The sequence below is a fragment of the Pimephales promelas genome, chromosome 10 (genome assembly GCF_988280905.1).
Source record: "Pimephales promelas chromosome 10, fPimPro1.hap1.1, whole genome shotgun sequence".
NCBI lineage: Eukaryota > Metazoa > Chordata > Actinopteri > Cypriniformes > Leuciscidae > Pimephales > Pimephales promelas.
The window spans coordinates 17,652,459-17,669,973 of NC_142778.1; the positions used below are offsets into that span (position 1 = coordinate 17,652,459).

At 37.0% G+C, this 17,515-nt stretch overlaps 1 protein-coding gene across 3 annotated transcripts in view; it reads right to left on the reverse strand.

Moving 5' to 3' along the window:
• unc13c (unc-13 homolog C (C. elegans)) overlaps positions 1 to 17,515 on the reverse strand; it is a 343,459-nt gene that overhangs the window by 97,974 nt on the left and 227,970 nt on the right. For all 3 annotated transcript variants that reach the window (XM_089135438.1, XM_089135436.1, XM_089135437.1), the window contains one exon: positions 5,052 to 5,178. In XM_089135438.1, the coding sequence (XP_088991564.1) occupies positions 5,052 to 5,178 (127 nt within the window). The remainder of the gene's footprint in view (positions 1 to 5,051; positions 5,179 to 17,515) is intronic.

Here is a 17,515-nt window from a genome sequence, read left to right on the forward strand (position 1 = left end):
ATAGCAGGTTAATTTTATGTTTACAGAGTTGTCCCAATTAAATTAGGAAAAGTCATTAAATTTAAAGCAAAAAATAAAAAAATAAAATAAAATAAAATTATGTTTTTACAGACGTTAAACATTGAATGGGGTCAAATTGACCCCAAGGAACACAGATGCTACAAAATTTGTACAGGACTTTGAAAAAATAATAGCAGATTAATTTTATATTTACAGAGTTGTCCCAATTAAATTAGGAAAAGTCATTAAATTTGAAGAAAAAAAATAAAAATAAATAAAAAATATGTTTTTACAGACGTTAAACATTGAATGGGGTCAAATTGACACCAAGGATAATAGGAGGGGTAATTTCTCCAGCGATTTCTCATTTGCAGTATGTCCCTGGATATTAGAATGACATTTAGCAGATATTCTTGCCAATAGTTATTGTTTTAAATGTACATGCATTCATTTTTCACAATTTTATCAGATGCTTGTTCACAAATATGACATTTAAAATGCAATGTTTTCCAGCAATGCGCTCTCTCAGATATCTCAGAAACATACGCCAATTATGATACAGTAGGTCCATATTCTGTAAGACAAGTGCCTAATTGTAAAAAAAAAAAAACATTAAAAAACATGCCCCCAGTAAATAAATAAACAAATAAGCAAGCAAGCATCTATTAAATTATGTAAAACAGACAATATTCATCTGATCACAATGCCTGTTGCAATTGAGCAGGTGTTGTATACTTGGGCAGGGAAAGCTAACTGAACTCTAGTAAATCAAATATAATAAGAATATTGTTATAATTATAGTTTAAAAGTGAGAAGACTATGATGGGTGTGATGGGAAACACGCTGAGTGGTTTTAACAGCTGAGAATCAAAAGAAAATGTGATGAAAGGCGATGAAACTAAGCAGGTGACGAGCACTCCTGTGTGAGAAGATTTGTCTTTTTATTGATAAATTCACATCGGACAGGCTGTACAGGGATGCTGTTCCAGTGTTAGTTGTTATAGCTACTGTAGGAATCATCCTTTTCCTTAAACAACAGTTTTATTCATCCCTTTTCCCTTGGCAAATAATTCAGCTTGAATTGTTTAACCCACAAAATCCATTCAGACTTAATTTAGTATTTAATTTCTGTCAGATAGGCGTGTGGTCTAGATGCGGTTTTGTAAACATTATCCTCTGTAAGAAATTTACAATAACATTTTGAAAATCTCCTTCCGACATGCATTTGTAAGATTAGAATGTTAGCCATTTAAAATCGGCACGATGATGCCGTCATAATATTTAGATACTGAGATGCGAATGATTTTCTCTCATCTATTCTGAATTGTATTAGTCTATTAAATCTATTTTTAAAAGACTCCATTCTAAACCTAAACGCACATAAAACTTCAGTATTATTCCTTTGCCGATTTGCAAACACTGGCGTTTCCTTCAGCAAATGCAAATTCACTTCTTGTGTCACTTATGTTATGAATATGATGGGCAGAGCAGCTCTTATGTGCGGACTCATTCTCATGGCAAAATCAATTCTCCTCGAGGTGTTTTTTGATTGACAGCTGTGTGGCTCTTCCCTGATGTCCTGTCCCGTCTGTCATCCCGCCTCTCCACACTCATAACTCACAGTAATGAATGAGTGACTTTTTGACAACAGACAGCAGCCAATGAGAGGCCAACGTGTGTCTGCAGATCCAGGACAGATGCATGATGGGTTGTGAATGGATGGATCAACGTTCAGTGTAAATGGCACTTTCTAAGAAGTAGTAAAATTCTGATTTATTATTTGAAAGCATAAAAATATAAATAAATGAAACCAGTGGCGTAGGTTTGATTTTGAAATTGGTGGGGACGGGGACATCAATTTTAGGGCTGGGTATCGATTCACATGTTCAATTTCGATTCGAAAGCTCTCAGATCGATTTAATTTAGATTTTTTGGACTCTCGATTCGACTATAATGAATATAGATGTAATACAAATCCTATATTTATAAAAAAAAGAACAGTGGACATAAGTTTACTAGTGGTTAATTAATACAAAGAAATTAAGAGGCACAAACCTGTATATAAAACTGTTAAAGCGATATAATCCAGGGATAAAACTTTTGTTTCCGGCGAGCTGTTTTTGAGGCTTTACTGTATGTGCACGCAGTGAAAGACATCTCTGAGAGTGTGCGAGCACGGGATAGTTTAACATTGCTTGAATGTTTAAACTGGTAAAACTTAAAAAGACGTGAAAATGATAAACGTTAGTTACGGTGCAATGCTGGCCCGATTGTGCAAGTGAATATACCGTCATGTCCCGACTCCTAAACGCAAGATTGTGCAAGTGAATATACCGTCATGTCCCGACTCCTAAACGCAAGCGTGTACCTGCAGTGGCGCTTGCCTAGTGCAGAGAGAGAAGACGCAGCACCGCGAGCCCTTTACAGTATTATGGAAAAAATTGATTTGTGGCCGTTGAGAATCGATTTTGAACCACATTTTAAAAAAAGATTAATCGAAAAATCTATTTTTTGCCCAGCCCTAATCAATTTATAAATATATTTTAAGTTTTGATTGAAATTATTGCTAGGGATATATCAGTGTCACTGGATATTGGTAGGGACACATCCCTAGCGTCCCTACTAAATTCTACGCCACTGAATGAAATATGATGACATTGGAAATTAAATAATGTACACTTTTAAGGTTAAGTTAAAGCTGCAATACCTAAGATTTAGATGCCGCTAGAGGGCGCTACATTCAAAACAACAACAATGGCTTTGCTTGATGACGACTTGGAGGAACGCGGAATGATGGGAACTGTTGTTTTCAACTCCACCATGGATTAATCAGTCAGACGGGAATCGAAAATTAGTTGTCATGGATGAGGTAAAGTTCGATTTCTATAAACGTTGCGTTTAATGACATGCTTGTTTTTCATTAAACTGAAATAACCGCGCAAGAAAAGTCAGGTTTAAAAGTAAATTAGTTATCACAGATGTTACTGTACGAGTCACTGGACGAAGCTATGGTGGAGAGGGTTTGAAGGGGAAGGTCTCTTGCAAGGAGTTGACGTGGCTGGTCCTCCTTGGTAACTTTATAAAAATAAGAAATCAATTTAATGTACATTTGACACATCTTTTCATGTCGTGTAAGTATTCAACCACAGCTACAGTTTCACAAAATTAACGTTAAAGGGGCTGCACACCGGACGAGAAGCTGCAGCGCCGCGTCGCACCACATAATTATTCGAACACATTATTATCTATAAGTGTAACGTTACACATACCGGCGGCGCCATTCGGCGTCTGTCCGCGGCGCCCAGCAACGCCTCAATCAGGACCGTGTTCAAAATCCTGCTGCGCCACAGAGCGCCATTTACACAGTTTTATATAAAATTGTAATTATTTTTGCCTCAAACCGTTGCTAATGGATCCTGACTTTGCCCTATGCTGCAATATGCATTTAGTTTTGCAGTGATTTACAGAAATCAGCTGCTTAAATGACAATTGCTGATGTTAATTATTAGATTTTTCAGTTGAGATTCTTAATTCATTCAGTGAACGGATGATCTGAGGTAAAGTTTTCAGAATGCAGACTCAGCAATGATTGTATTTAATTGTACAGTACAGTCATAGCATAGAACAGACATTATCTTCATTTTCTGTCATTAAACATAACAATATTGCTGGCCATACACTGATGAGAAAGTGCGAGTCCGGTGTTCGTTACTGTGGAGTTGTCCTAAACGTGGCGCGGCGCTTCTCGTCCGGTGTGCGACCCCCTTTACAGCCAACAGTTCACATTCCGAGAATAAATGAAAAGAACAATTGTGCTCCATTCCATAACAAATGCGCGAAACAAGCTGTCGTTTGATAGACGCTAACGCACAACTACCGCATTTGTCCAGGACTACACGTAGTACGAGCGGAAACCGAGGTAAGCGGATATGACGCGATTGACTCGCGACTCCCAGCTCACCCCTGCTGACACGTCCCGTTTCCTTGGTTAAAATCTCAATTTTCTCGCGATTTAAATATTGTTTGAAACATGTGGAATATTGTGAGTTATCATCTTTACTAAATGTATAACACTGGCCTTGTGATTTTGGGATATTTTAATGCAAAAATCTTAGGTATTCCACCTTTAATGAAACAATGTTAAAAATGTATAAACCTATAATACATGTAAGGGATAATGTGCATCCAGCCGGTTATTATCACAAAATAAACCCCTAAAGTGTGATCAGGACCCCTTATTTAACAAAAACTGAATGTTTTTATATCTTTTATTTAACAAAGACAGAATGTTTATTATATCGCTTATAACATGGCTATTACACACAAAATATCGATGTTGAAATATTTTATAAGCTCTTTAAAGGGAAACAAAACCCTAAAACAACTTTTTTTAGTTAATGATCTGTAAGACTAGGACTTTATTAATGCTGTTCATTGATTCAAGTAATTGTTTTTACATTTAAGTATAAAGTGATTTTATTCTACAATATATGGTGTAAACACGTCTGAGTGGTGCCCTCTTTAGGTTGAATGGTGGCTACTGCTACTGGCTAACTTTCCTATTGGAAGTTGTGGTGCCTTGTGATGGAAGCATGAAAGTCAATCCCCCTGCAGTCAATAATTGAATACCTTAAAATGAATCTTTGATAATCAAAATGAAATATTTAAATGTTTTTTTTCCTCTTAAAATAATTATTCACGCCTTAAAATAGCTTGAATGCAACTCTACACCCTTGCTTCATTTAGTATATGTGGAACCATCAATATGCAAAATAGCCCCGCCTCCACTCACTCACGCCAGGTCAGAATACCTGATCCCCTTTGTCAACTGTAGTAAACGTGGCACAATGGCTAGTGGAAATATTGGTTTAATTTAGCAATATATGTTTGAACTAGAAACTAAATCAGAAGAAGAGGAAGAGTTTTATTTATGTATGAGAGGGGAACTTGACTCCTCTTTTCAAAAGACACAACAAGTCAATGGTTTTAATACTATAAGAGAACGAGACAGTAGGAATGAACTCTAGTAGAAATGAACATGGGATACTTACAGGGAATACTCTGGAGGAATTCCCTTAAAGGCAGGCAGGTCTCGGACATACTCGTTGTGGAACCATTTGACTTTGAAGTGCAAATTCATGTACTCTGTGCTCTTGCATAGACGATGCTTGTCATGTTCTGCAAATGAAAGGAACAAACATGAGACATGAGCTTTAGTGTCTGAAGACATTCCATAAACATCAGTATGTAACGGTTATATATATATATATATATATATATATATATATATATATATATATATACAAAACATATATAAAACTATAACAATGTATATAATTAATGCTAAAATAGCACTGTAACCAAGAGGACACCACAGGAAAGAAAAAAAATCCCCACTGAGATGTATTTAAGTTTAAATGGAAAAAAATGACTCCAAACAAACAAACGTTTCACTTGGAATACAGTGTTGTGCACAGCTGAATTGTTCACAATGAGAACACTACATACTGTACTATATATTAAGCAAGTAAATGTGACAGTTTTGATTTTGTGTTTAATAACCCCTATCCCATTTGAAAAAACAAAAACATAATTTAAGCAATAAAACTTCCCCCTGAGAGCTTACAAAGCAAAACATGACATAGGAAAGGTACGCATTCTTGATTTGTCGGACAACAACTTGAACGATCTGTACGTTTGCTGCAGTGTTTTGTAAGTGCACACGGCCACAGCAAGTAGAGCTCATCCCCGACAGTCAGAAAAGAGCAGAAAGACAAAAACCTGCCCACCTGTGTGGACACAAGGCGGACAGACGACAGAGTCTCAGCGGTCTGGTGGGATATTTGGCAGGGGAGCTGTGATATAGACTCTGACATGCCACGTAATAAAGTTCAGAGAGGATTGTGGGTAACCTACAGCAGCTAAACAGCGAGTGGATTCAGGAGACGACAGTCTGGCAGCCATTAGGGGAAGCACAGTGAAGTATAGCTCAGAAGTGACAGTAAGGGAGAAGGAGAGTAGTTTACTTTAACTCCTGCAGTTGTCAAGCGGGAATGACATGCAACTACAGTGAGGAGAGATGTCAGCATATATCCACCGTAACCTCTCACTCCCTGTGTAAAATGAGGACATAATCACCTCTGACAGGACAAACATGGAGGACTTTATTGACTTAATCACAGTAGTGCAGCGCAGGGCTGTCGTCAAAAATTACTGCTGCACCCAATTACAAAGCGCTCTGTTTGTGGTTATGATGACAAAAAGTTTTGAAAGTTAAATACTGTTCTTACCTGTTTTAGTTAAATACCCTAACCAAACAAAAGAAAACACCGCAAAAAATAGTATTTTGGTCCGATCTTCTGTCACGTAACGCTATGTCGCACAACGAGGGAGAATTCCAAAATATAGAGTATTTTAATAAATCCATAGAAGAGTATCACAAGAGACACACTAACATAAGTTGCACATAGATGAGATCAAACAAAGGACTGAAAGACTAGAACTAATGAGATAAGTGATAAACAGGGCACAGGTGAATGACATTGTTAATTTGACAGACTGGGGTATAGGGATGGGCAATGATTAATCGCATCCAAAATAAAAGTTTGTGTTTACATAATATATGTTTGTGTAGTGTGTATAATTAATTTGTTTATATAAATACCCACACATGCATGTATATATTTAAGAAATATGTGCATGTATATATTTTATATATATATTTATTCACAATTAATATTATATATAAATATAATTTGATATATTTGATATATTAATAACACATTTTTCTTAAATATATACATGCATGTGTGTGTATTTATATATAAAAATTAATTATACACACTAGACACAAATATATTATGTAAACACAAACTTTTATTTTGGATGCGATTAATCGCGATTAATCGTTGCCCATCCCTACTGGGGAAAACTACAGTAGGTCACAAGCATAGACAGTAAAAGAAATGGACAGAGCGATCTCATTGGAACTCCATTGAGACGATTGAATCCCGTTTTTGGCGATTTTTTAGCACTTCCGTCCCAGACGCGCAGACTCAAACAGAGCTTGACTACGTAGATGTGACGTGAGTGACCCGTCTGTCTTCTAGTGCTGTGGCATGAGAAATCTGAATCATTCCTTTCCGAAACATGCAGAGGCGGAGAGTGTGAGTAGGAGCTGTCCATGAGCTATAGGAGAAGGAGACAATTTTGCTAGGTATTCTGATGAATTATTTTGTCATTATGCCTCCACGTTTCCCTGATTGTGCACGAGCTTCTTCTCCTGTCCATACGGTAATCTCTCTAGTGTGCGACAGAGAGTCACGTGGGTATGACGCAATCGCTAGCCTATTTCACTAAAACTGCTTCTACGGGGCCATAACATAAGCTACAAGGTAATGGAGCTATTTATACATTGTCGTGTTTCTTTAGAAGTAAATAAAGGACAAATGGGGTCTTCAAACGCCTCAGATGTAAAGTTATTCGCTGTCAAAGTGACGCCAAAATGAATGGGAGTCAATGGAAATGTTAACGCAAGTGAAGTTCTGCTACAAGATGTCAGCTCCCGCGAGGCTTCAACTTCCGGTCGATGGATTACCCCCTTGGTTACAGGGGCCTGATCCAAAAACACACAAGACAGAGCATACATGTAACAATAGCATAATATTGCTATAAAATAGCATATAATTGACCAATCAGAATCTTATTGAGAACATATTAAATAAACATGAGCAGTACCACGATATCCTGTCATATATCAGTAATGATTGAGGTTTCATGACATCTCATCTTAAAGGATTAGTTCACTTTTGGAAAAAACTTTTGCTGATAATTTACTCACCCCCATGTCATCCAAGATGTCCATGTCTTTCTTTCCTCAGTCGAAAAGAAATTTAGGTTTTTGATGAAAACATTCCAGGATTTTTCTCCATATAATGGACTTCAATGGGAACCGGATGGTTCAAGGTCCAAAAGACAGTTAATAACAGTTTCAGATGCAGCTTCAAATGTCTTTAAACGACACCAGACGATGAATAAGGGTCTTATCATGCGAAACGATCGGTTATTTCAAAGCTTATTCCAAAAATGTAACTTTTCTAAGGACAAATGCTAGCCTTTCTCCATTCTGTGAGGCGCGTTTGTAACGTCAGGTAATACGTAATTACGTTCAAAAGGTCACGGGCGACGTAGCCGAAAGTACAGAGTCAGAGTGTTTACAAGTTGAACGCATAGGTTGAACGTGAAAACTAACTCAAACGCCGTTTACAAAAAAGGAATTAAAAGGTAAAACAACGATGTCGGACGATTTTGATTCTGTACTTCCGGCTACGTCGCCCGTGACCTTTTGAACGTAATTACGTATTACCTGACGTTACAAACGCGCCTCACAGAATGGAGAAAGGCTAGCATTTGTCCTTAGAAAAGTTACATTTTTGGAATAAGCTTTGAAATAACCGATCGTTTCGCATGATAAGACCCTTATTCATCGTCTGATATCGTTTAAAGACATTTGAAGCTGCATCTGAAACTGTTATTAACTGTCTTTTGGACCTTGAACCATCCGGTTCCCATTGAAGTCCATGATATGGAGAAAAATCCTGGAATGTTTTCATCAAAAACCTAAATTTCTTTTCGACTGAGGAAAGAAAGACATGGACATCTTGGATGACATGGGGGTGAGTAAATTATCAGCAAAAGTTTTTTCAAAAGTGAACTAATCCTTTAACATGCAGTACACAGCTACAGACCACCTTCTCAAATATTCACAGTACGATTTAAAATATTGCTCCAGAGGCGTGCCACCTCTGACATATATAGCAATTGTAAGTCGCTTTGGATAAAAAAAAGCGTCAGCTAAATGAATAAATGTAATATTCAACATATCCGACTGTGGTTGTCAACACTAAAATGTAAGTGTCAGTAAATAATTATTCATGCATTAGATCATCACATTCATCACTTCACTGTGAAGTTCTGATTTTCAAGCCCTTCAGCTGAAATGATACGCTCACGTCTCTGCCCTCCATCCAGTGCCAGACCTGCAATGAGGGTCACTTGAACCCAAAACCCTGATCCACCTGAGCTTTTCATAGCTTTAAGAAGCAAACAATAGCCCCGCTTGCCATGGAAACAACAACCACTTTAGTCTGAAAGCAAAGATAATGATTCAGACTGCTGCTTGCATGCTGGTCTTTAATTGTTGCATATGGCTTGACTAATTTGCTGCATTTATTTCACAGCAGAATTACCACAATTACAAGTTTCTACTGAAAACTTCAGACATAATTAAGCTTCTGCTATCACAATGACCACATGAGACAAATCACATGTATTAAGTCAAAATTAAACTAGTTAATTTACTTTCCCTAATAAAAGTTTCTGCTAAATTCAAAGAAACGACCACATTAAATCCTGATAGATAATATCCAGTAGTTATCGTTAAATACAGCTAAAACTTGAACTATTCAAAACATTAAATTATTAATAAACTAAATGAAAATGTGAAATGTCGCCTAACTACGGTAACTGATTTAAGTACTAAAATTACTGGAAATGAATAAAAATATATAAATAAATAAATAAATAAATAAACCAAATAAATGTTTACAAAAAAAAAATTAAGATTTTTATCAAGATACTGTTCAGTATGTAACAATAAATTAACACTGATACTCTCTCTGCGCATTATTTCCACCTGAATATTCTCCTTCACTGTGAAACGTCAAATTATGGAAGATAAATGTGATGAATGCATCTACAAAGTCCCAGCTGACATTATTTCCTGCTGAATATTTCATTCTGAAAGTTATGGAAGTCATTGTGGAATGTTGTCATTAACATGTTCTGGAAATGCAGAGCTAAACTCCAAGACTTATGATAGAAGGAGTCTCGGTTGGTTTAGGCAGCTCTGCATTTCCATAATGCTTCATATGTTTTCCAAAACCCCATAATGAGCGACATTAATAACACCTGCTTATGAAGCATGTCTGCATGAATTATTAAAATGAATGACTAACTCTTTTGGCAGCTCATTGTTTCTTGCAACCTCTGAGAAGTTGAATTCCTGAATTGTGCCGCTGTTTGCTATACCATGGAATTGCTCGTTTATCTTAAAGAAACCGTTATTTTTCTCAGGGAACAGTCACCTCGAGGCTAATGTAAGGGATATCAGATAGCGTCACACTGAGTGACTTGCTCTTCAAGAAAAAATATAACATCCCTCACTTTAACATAAAAGCATCCATAATCCATAATTCTGGAGTTTTCCACCACAAAGAGCGTCCTGATAAACACCTGCCGCTGCAGGCGTATGTCACATGCTCTTCTGAATGTTGCATGAAGAATGAAGCTGTAAAAGAGAGTTCGCTGAAACGGAGAATCAGCTATTGGGTAAATCTCACTAAGGCTGCATTTACACTGCAAGTCTTAAAGGAGAACTCCGGCGAACAATGAACCTTTGGTCTAATAAAACATCGGTACATAGTCAATCGTTCTCTGAGATTTGTTTTCATGATAATCGATTGTAAAGAGTTTTATCTCTAAAAACTGTTTAGCGTATAATGCTAGTACTGGGGGCATTGACTAAGTAAAAGAAATCGCTAGTTTATACCACTAATAAGGCTCAAAATAGCCCCACACTCACACAGTAATATAATGAGGCTCCATACATGCAAAACGAAGCATTGAGAACTTTGTAAGTGTACAGACCGTTTAATAAGAAGATACTTTATGAAGACAGTTTACTTCGCGTATACAGACAGCAGCCATCTTAAAAAATAGTCTCGATAAGTCGATCCCCGAACGACGTGCTGAGTGATCTGAGCTGTATGAAGTTCAGCGAACTTCTGAACTGTATGAACCGCTTTCGGGGATCGAGACTATTTTTTAAGATGGCTGCTGTCTGTATACACGAAGTGAACTGTCTTCATAAAGTATCTTCTTATTAAACGGTCTGTACACTTACAAAGTTCCCAATGCTTCGTTTTGCATGTATGGAGCCTCAGTATGTTTCTGTGTTAGTGTGGGGCTATTTTGAGCCTTGTTAGTGGTATAAACTAGCGATTTCTTTTACTTAGTCAATGCCCCCAGTACTAGCATTATACGCTAAACAGTTTTTAGAGATAAATCTCTTTACATTCGATTATCAAGAAAACAAATCTCAGAGAACGATTGACTAGGCACCGATGTTTTATTAGACCAAAGGTTCATTGTTCGCCGGAGTTCTCCTTTAATGCACAGATCCGATCTTTTGACCATATCCAATTTTTTGGCCCGTCTGTTTACATTCACTTTTGACAGGACTGGAATCCGATATCTAAGTTTACATTAATTCTTGCCCACAATTATTTTCTGTGATCGTTTTACTAGTATGCACACTGTTTATCTACAGCTCAGGGGCCTCATTTATAAAAATTTGCTTAGGATTTGTCAATCGGGAATGACATACAACTAAAGTGAGGAGAGATGTCAGCATATATCCGCCTCTCACTCCCAGTGTAAAATGAGGACATAATCACCTCCCACAGGACAGACATGGAGGACTTTATTGACTTAAAGCTAGGGTATACGTTTTCAAAGATTGTTCATTATTAATGTCCTCGTTTAGATGCTGGTTATGGTTATAGTACAATCCTAACAATATGAATAGAAAAAAGAATGAAAAAAATCTATTCACTCTATTGGCTGTACAGCCGCAGAGAAGTTGACCAATGTAAGCTGTCCGGCCGGAAATTTGAATTTTCCTAAAATTAATAAAGAAGTGGGTCGTCGGGCATTCAAATATAAAGCTCCTTCAGATTGGAACAGTTTCCCAAGGGAAATTAGATCTACTACTTTGTTTAAGTTTTTTAAGTTATTACTAAATGATTATTTGCAGACCACATGTTCCTGCTTTTGAGTATAACTATTTTCAATTATCACGTGGACTTCATTATTTTCATAATGCATGTTATGTGTGATAACTGCATACTTATTGTATTAATGTACTTGTAAGGCTTGTACTGTATGTGAGGAGAAAGTTATGGAGAGCTAAATGTTCGTAAATGTTGGTAAGAATGTGATTGTGTAATATTATGTGACATAATGCAAAATGCTGTTTGTATTTATGTTTGTTCTCAGGACCCCCTCGAAAACGAGGTGTTACATCTCAAGGGGCTGTCCTTTAAATAAATTTCAAATTTGCGTCAGAAGTGGCGTACGGATGAAACATACTGTTAGGATGTGAGTACGCACAGAAATGTTCGGATTTATAAAACCATAGGTTTCCCTTAATAAATCACAATCAATTCTAAATATAGTGCAGCTTTTGCGGCTTCAAGTCACGCCAATAGTTGCCCATAAATAGTCAGGGAAATGCCCACAAGTTAATATTCATCGATTGCGAAATCATGGCAAACACAGAGAGGAAAGCCAAGAAACGTAACTTCATTCAATGTGAAGTAGAAATTATCATTGGCGTGGTGGAAAAGAGGAGTAAAATGTTGTTTGGAGGCCACAGTGTGGGCATTAATGCCAAAAAAGGCACTTGAGTGGCAAAAGGTTGCATTTGGCATTGTGAAAGCATCATGGCATTTTATTACCATCCATTTGATTGCATCTGACAAGCTACAGATGTGTTATGAGGATGAATTGCATAACATGCAATAATTATTATTGTAGAACATATTTCACTTTTATTTTCGCAAATATGTGTTCATTTGCATTTCTGTTGTAATCTTCATTTGATTTTGTTTGTTTTACACTGCAGATTGATCAAACGGGTGTTCGTGTAGGCTGTTAATTGTAAGGCTTGCTTTGTGAAGTCTTCATGTTATTTATAAGAGCCAGTATTGTCATTTAATTTACACAACAGTCTACAGTTTCACACACATTCAAGTTTCTTCCATCTGCCGACGGTGTCGCCATTTCTCATTTCACCCGTTTTTGTGCGCACGCCTGGGTCAGATCTTGCATGAAGGACCGCAAATGTTCCCGTCAAGTTTGCTTTTTATAAATACCAATTATTGCGTAGAGAGCGGTGCACGCCTTCTTTTGTGCATACGCAACGTTTATAAATGAGGCCCTGGATCTAGAATTCTGAAGTGAAATAAAGTAGGCCTGTATTATTTTATTTTTCAATGAATTCTCCTGACTTTTAATGAGCTCCTGAATGTTTTGGTTCTAGTCATTTTGTTTCTTTACAAAGATAAACTTAAAGTTCCCACCTCAATAAAAAGCTGTGAGAGAGCGCATAAGGCATGCCAGCCTCACAATACAACATTAAAAAGCTATCTTTGTGAATAAACGTGTCGCCTTGTGGTGGCTTGGAATTGAAAGGGGAATCGGATATGTATGTTCAGACCAGTGGTGTAGTCTACGTGATACGCAGGTATACGCCGTATACCCACTAGAAAATGTCAAGGATTTGCGTATGCCCACTTTAAAAAGCGTGAGTATTCGTAACAACATCGTTTTGTGAAATACATTTCCTACGACATCAGCCCCCCTAAACGTAAGGCGACAGAATTTCGTGTTCCCTAATCTTATTAGATTCAGCGCGCGAGCACGTCAAAAACAGAGGACGCAGGGTGTGTTTGTGTGTTCGTGTTCATCTGAGCCTCATTGGTCTGTCACTGCTCGTCAATGTCAGAATATTTGAGATGACAAATCAAATCAAAGTAGGCGGGCTTTATTTCAAAGACGCTGCTGAGCGCTAATTTCAGCAGAGTGACTCGACGCTTCAGTTTACAGGCAAGTGCGAGAAAAGATGTAAGTGGCTAAACTTAACATTTCATATTTTAAATTTTTTAGGTCATGAATGTTAAACGAATGACAAAAAAATAATCAGGCAAACTATAGTTTTGTGTAATTTCGCCATTTTGAAGTGAAATAAATAGGCCTGTAACGTGACTCATGCAATTTAATAGTTTACTGTCATTGCGAGGGGACAAGAAACATTAACAAAGCCGCTTTCATCATTTTAGCCACAAGACTAAAAACGAATGTGTACATATTGAGAATATAATAAAAATTGTAGCCTTTATTACATTAAAAAAGCTCAGCCTTCGGAGGGGGAGAGAATTTACTGCCCACTGACATGGTTTTAAAGCTATTTCTTATTCTTTTTTTCTTCAAACGTCTTGAAATGCACATCAAAGAAATAAAAAAAATTGAAGCACCAACCTCAAATTTAGGACCTCTTTGATTATAAAGCCCTGTCTACGGCCCTGTATTAGTCATAAGATCAATAATGAATGTGTAGCCTATATGTTTTGAATGTATTTAATAAACTTAATTACCTAGCTTTAGTAGCTTTCAGTGAATAAACGTGTCCGAGAAAAATTATTCATAGGGAAAATCCACTTATCAGTTGACCCCATGTTTACTTTCTTTACTGACAGACAAAATTGAAAAGCCTATATTAGTCACAGCTCATCTTTAGGAGGGGAAGAGACAGGGCAAGATAAAAACAAAGAGAAAAAGAGGGTGATGCTGATGAGGAGAGAGAAATAATCAGCTGCCCAGTGCCCACTGGTTTTAAAGCTGTTATCTAATTTTTTTGGCCTTCAAAACATCCTAAAATGCACATATGTAGATCAGAGAAATAAAAATTTTCTTTTCATGCAAAAAAAAAAAAAAAAAAAAAAAATTTTGCTTCATGCAACCTGTCAAAGTTTAAAAGAAATATGTTACTATTGCACAGCAGAGTACTTCAAGTAGGCCTAATAATATTAATAATAGTTTATTAAAACACACAGAAGCTCAAATGTCTTTAATTTACAACAGTTTATAGAGATAAATAAAGTAACTCGATGGAATAATGAAAGAAATTGCATAGTAAAATGTAATTTATAAAATAATAATAATCAAATCTATTAAGACAGACCATTAAAGGAATATCACACAAGTTTTGAATTTTTTTTGCAAATGGGTGGTGGTGGGTGGGGGGGGGGGGCGCTGCTGGTATATCACAGTATACTCACTACAAAAAACTAGACTACACCACTGGTTCAGACGTACAGTAAGACAGATGTCCAGATACCGGATATATATCTGATTTAAAACCACATTTGGAAGTGCCTCAGATTGGATGCGGAAAAAGCGGATTTGTGTTTACACGTGTGCAACAAATTCCGATCTGTGTCAGATATGAGTAAAAGACCAGAGTTTTTGTGCCAGTGTAAACGCAGCCTAAATCTGTCAATAACAGATCCAGATTACATTTCACTCCAAACACAACAGAGATGAAAATTCTACAGTCTCTAACTGTAACTGTACCTACAGTATGTGTAGTGTGAAGAGGTGGATGGTTGAGAAGAGGGATGTGATTCGCTCTGACAGTGTCACTTCAATCACTGGTCCGAAGGCTAAAGCGAGTGCTAATGCGGTGTGGTTCAGGGGCGGCAGGAGATGTGTATGCCAGGCTGCCCAGAGTGCCATCCACCCACACTGAGAGCCAGCGCACCTCCAGCACATGTCCTCGCTTGAGACAAGCCCTTACTAAGCCAAGAACAGCATGGGATATTCACACAGAACAAATAAAAATGGAATTTTCCGACAATCAATGTTTTCACTGTAATACTGGGAGGGGTGATACAACTTATTTTATTTTCAATCTGATACCTTATGAAAAACAACCATGGTGTTAATTAGCCTAACATTTCAGTAATCAGTTTTTTTATTATTATTATTATTACCATGGCTTTGCTATAAAAATATTATGTTTCATGTAGTAGTAACCATGGTAAATGTGTGGTTACTGGAGTTTTACAACAAATACTATAAATTAACTGTTTAAAACCATGGTTCATTTTTGTAAAGGGCTGCCAGTGAGAGGCTATTGTATCCCTAAAGGTAAAACTTTTTTTTTTCTTTTTTTCTGACAAATTTAACAACAGCCATCAAATAACATAACACGATCCATCTGATTTTTTAATGATCAATTTAAATAAACGTAATTACACAAGCCTAATTATAATAATATTAGTGTTACAAATAAACTACTGTTTACAAGTTTGGTGTTGGTAAGGTATTTAAATCCTCACCAAGACTGCATTTATTTAAAGGGCACCAATTATGCCCCTTTCTACAAGATGTAATATTGGTCTCGGGTGTCCCCAGAATGTATTTGTGAAGTTTCAGCACAAAATACCCCATAGTTAATTTATTATAACCATTTGAAAATGTCATTTTGGGGCCTGATTAAAAATGAGCTGTTTTGGGTGTATACCACCTTAAATGCAAATGAGCTGCATATCCCCACCCTGCCTTTGGATGAGGACGTAACTTGATACCTATGGCAGTCGGTAAGCAAAAGGGGAGAGTGAGAAACCGCTGTTTTGAATGTCATTCAGCGTACGTTTGAATCGGAATATATAAATAGTACGAAGAGACTCTCGAATAAACACAAATGAGAATGGACCAGTACGTCTCGGTATGGTTATTTCATACATTCATGTACTTATAGAGTTGTAATCACGTATTTTTGCAAGTATGGATGTGCAACACACACACACACACACACACACACACACACACACACACACACAGACAAACACTAACGCTGGCGCAATTTTTTGAAACTGCATACACATTCAGTGATAAAGTTTGCTACGTACAAGCGAAATTAAATTTATGCGAGGGACCTATTGTGTCATGTTTACTTGTCATACAAGTGCTTCTGTGGCAAATGTGAGGAGATGGCTAACTTAAAGAACAACAACATATATGCAGTTTTTAATACAATATCTTTAAATATATATTTATAAACGTGTGGTTACACACTATACAAACAATGTTTAAATTATATACACAGACATCCTACGACGAAAAACAACTTGACGCATTTGTTGTTGAATTCACCTTTGGCTAAGCCCCGCCTCCCTTAGTTACTGTTGCTACATCCATCAAACTTCATCTGCACTCTGCATGGCTTATGCTGTAACAGCTCTTCCTGCTGAAATGTTATCAAACTTTTATAAAGCAGCAAATAAAGTGTCCGATAGAAGTAGGCAAAAGAGGCTGCAATATGCGTTCGAAGGGTATATTCAAGATATACAGGTGAAATGCAAGAAACAACAAGGCATCCAAAATAGAGGCAAAAGCATAACGTTAACGTTACCGGTCACAGTCAAAAAATGAACCACCGCATTTCCTACTAATCGAGACGGAGGCTGGGACTAACAATATCAGGGAGCAACACTGCTCATGCAAAGCTGGGTAGGTCTCTATTCACTTCTATAATCGTTATTACAAAGCAAACAGACTACACGAGTATAACGTTGTATTTATTAGCAGCGTGTGCTAGTGTATCAACAACCGGTATGAGAACCGAAATCATAACCTAAAACATTATAAAACGGTCTAACTAGTATAACTTTACACTCATAGTAAGGTTTGAAGTAAAAAAAGATGTGCTTGTTGATCTTTGCTGGGTCTTGATCTTGTTTAGCTGACTGAGGACATACACACACACTTTAATCCAAACACGACACTTGTCAGGATTTTACTTCGGTTTTGGGAAGGGAAAAAATGGACA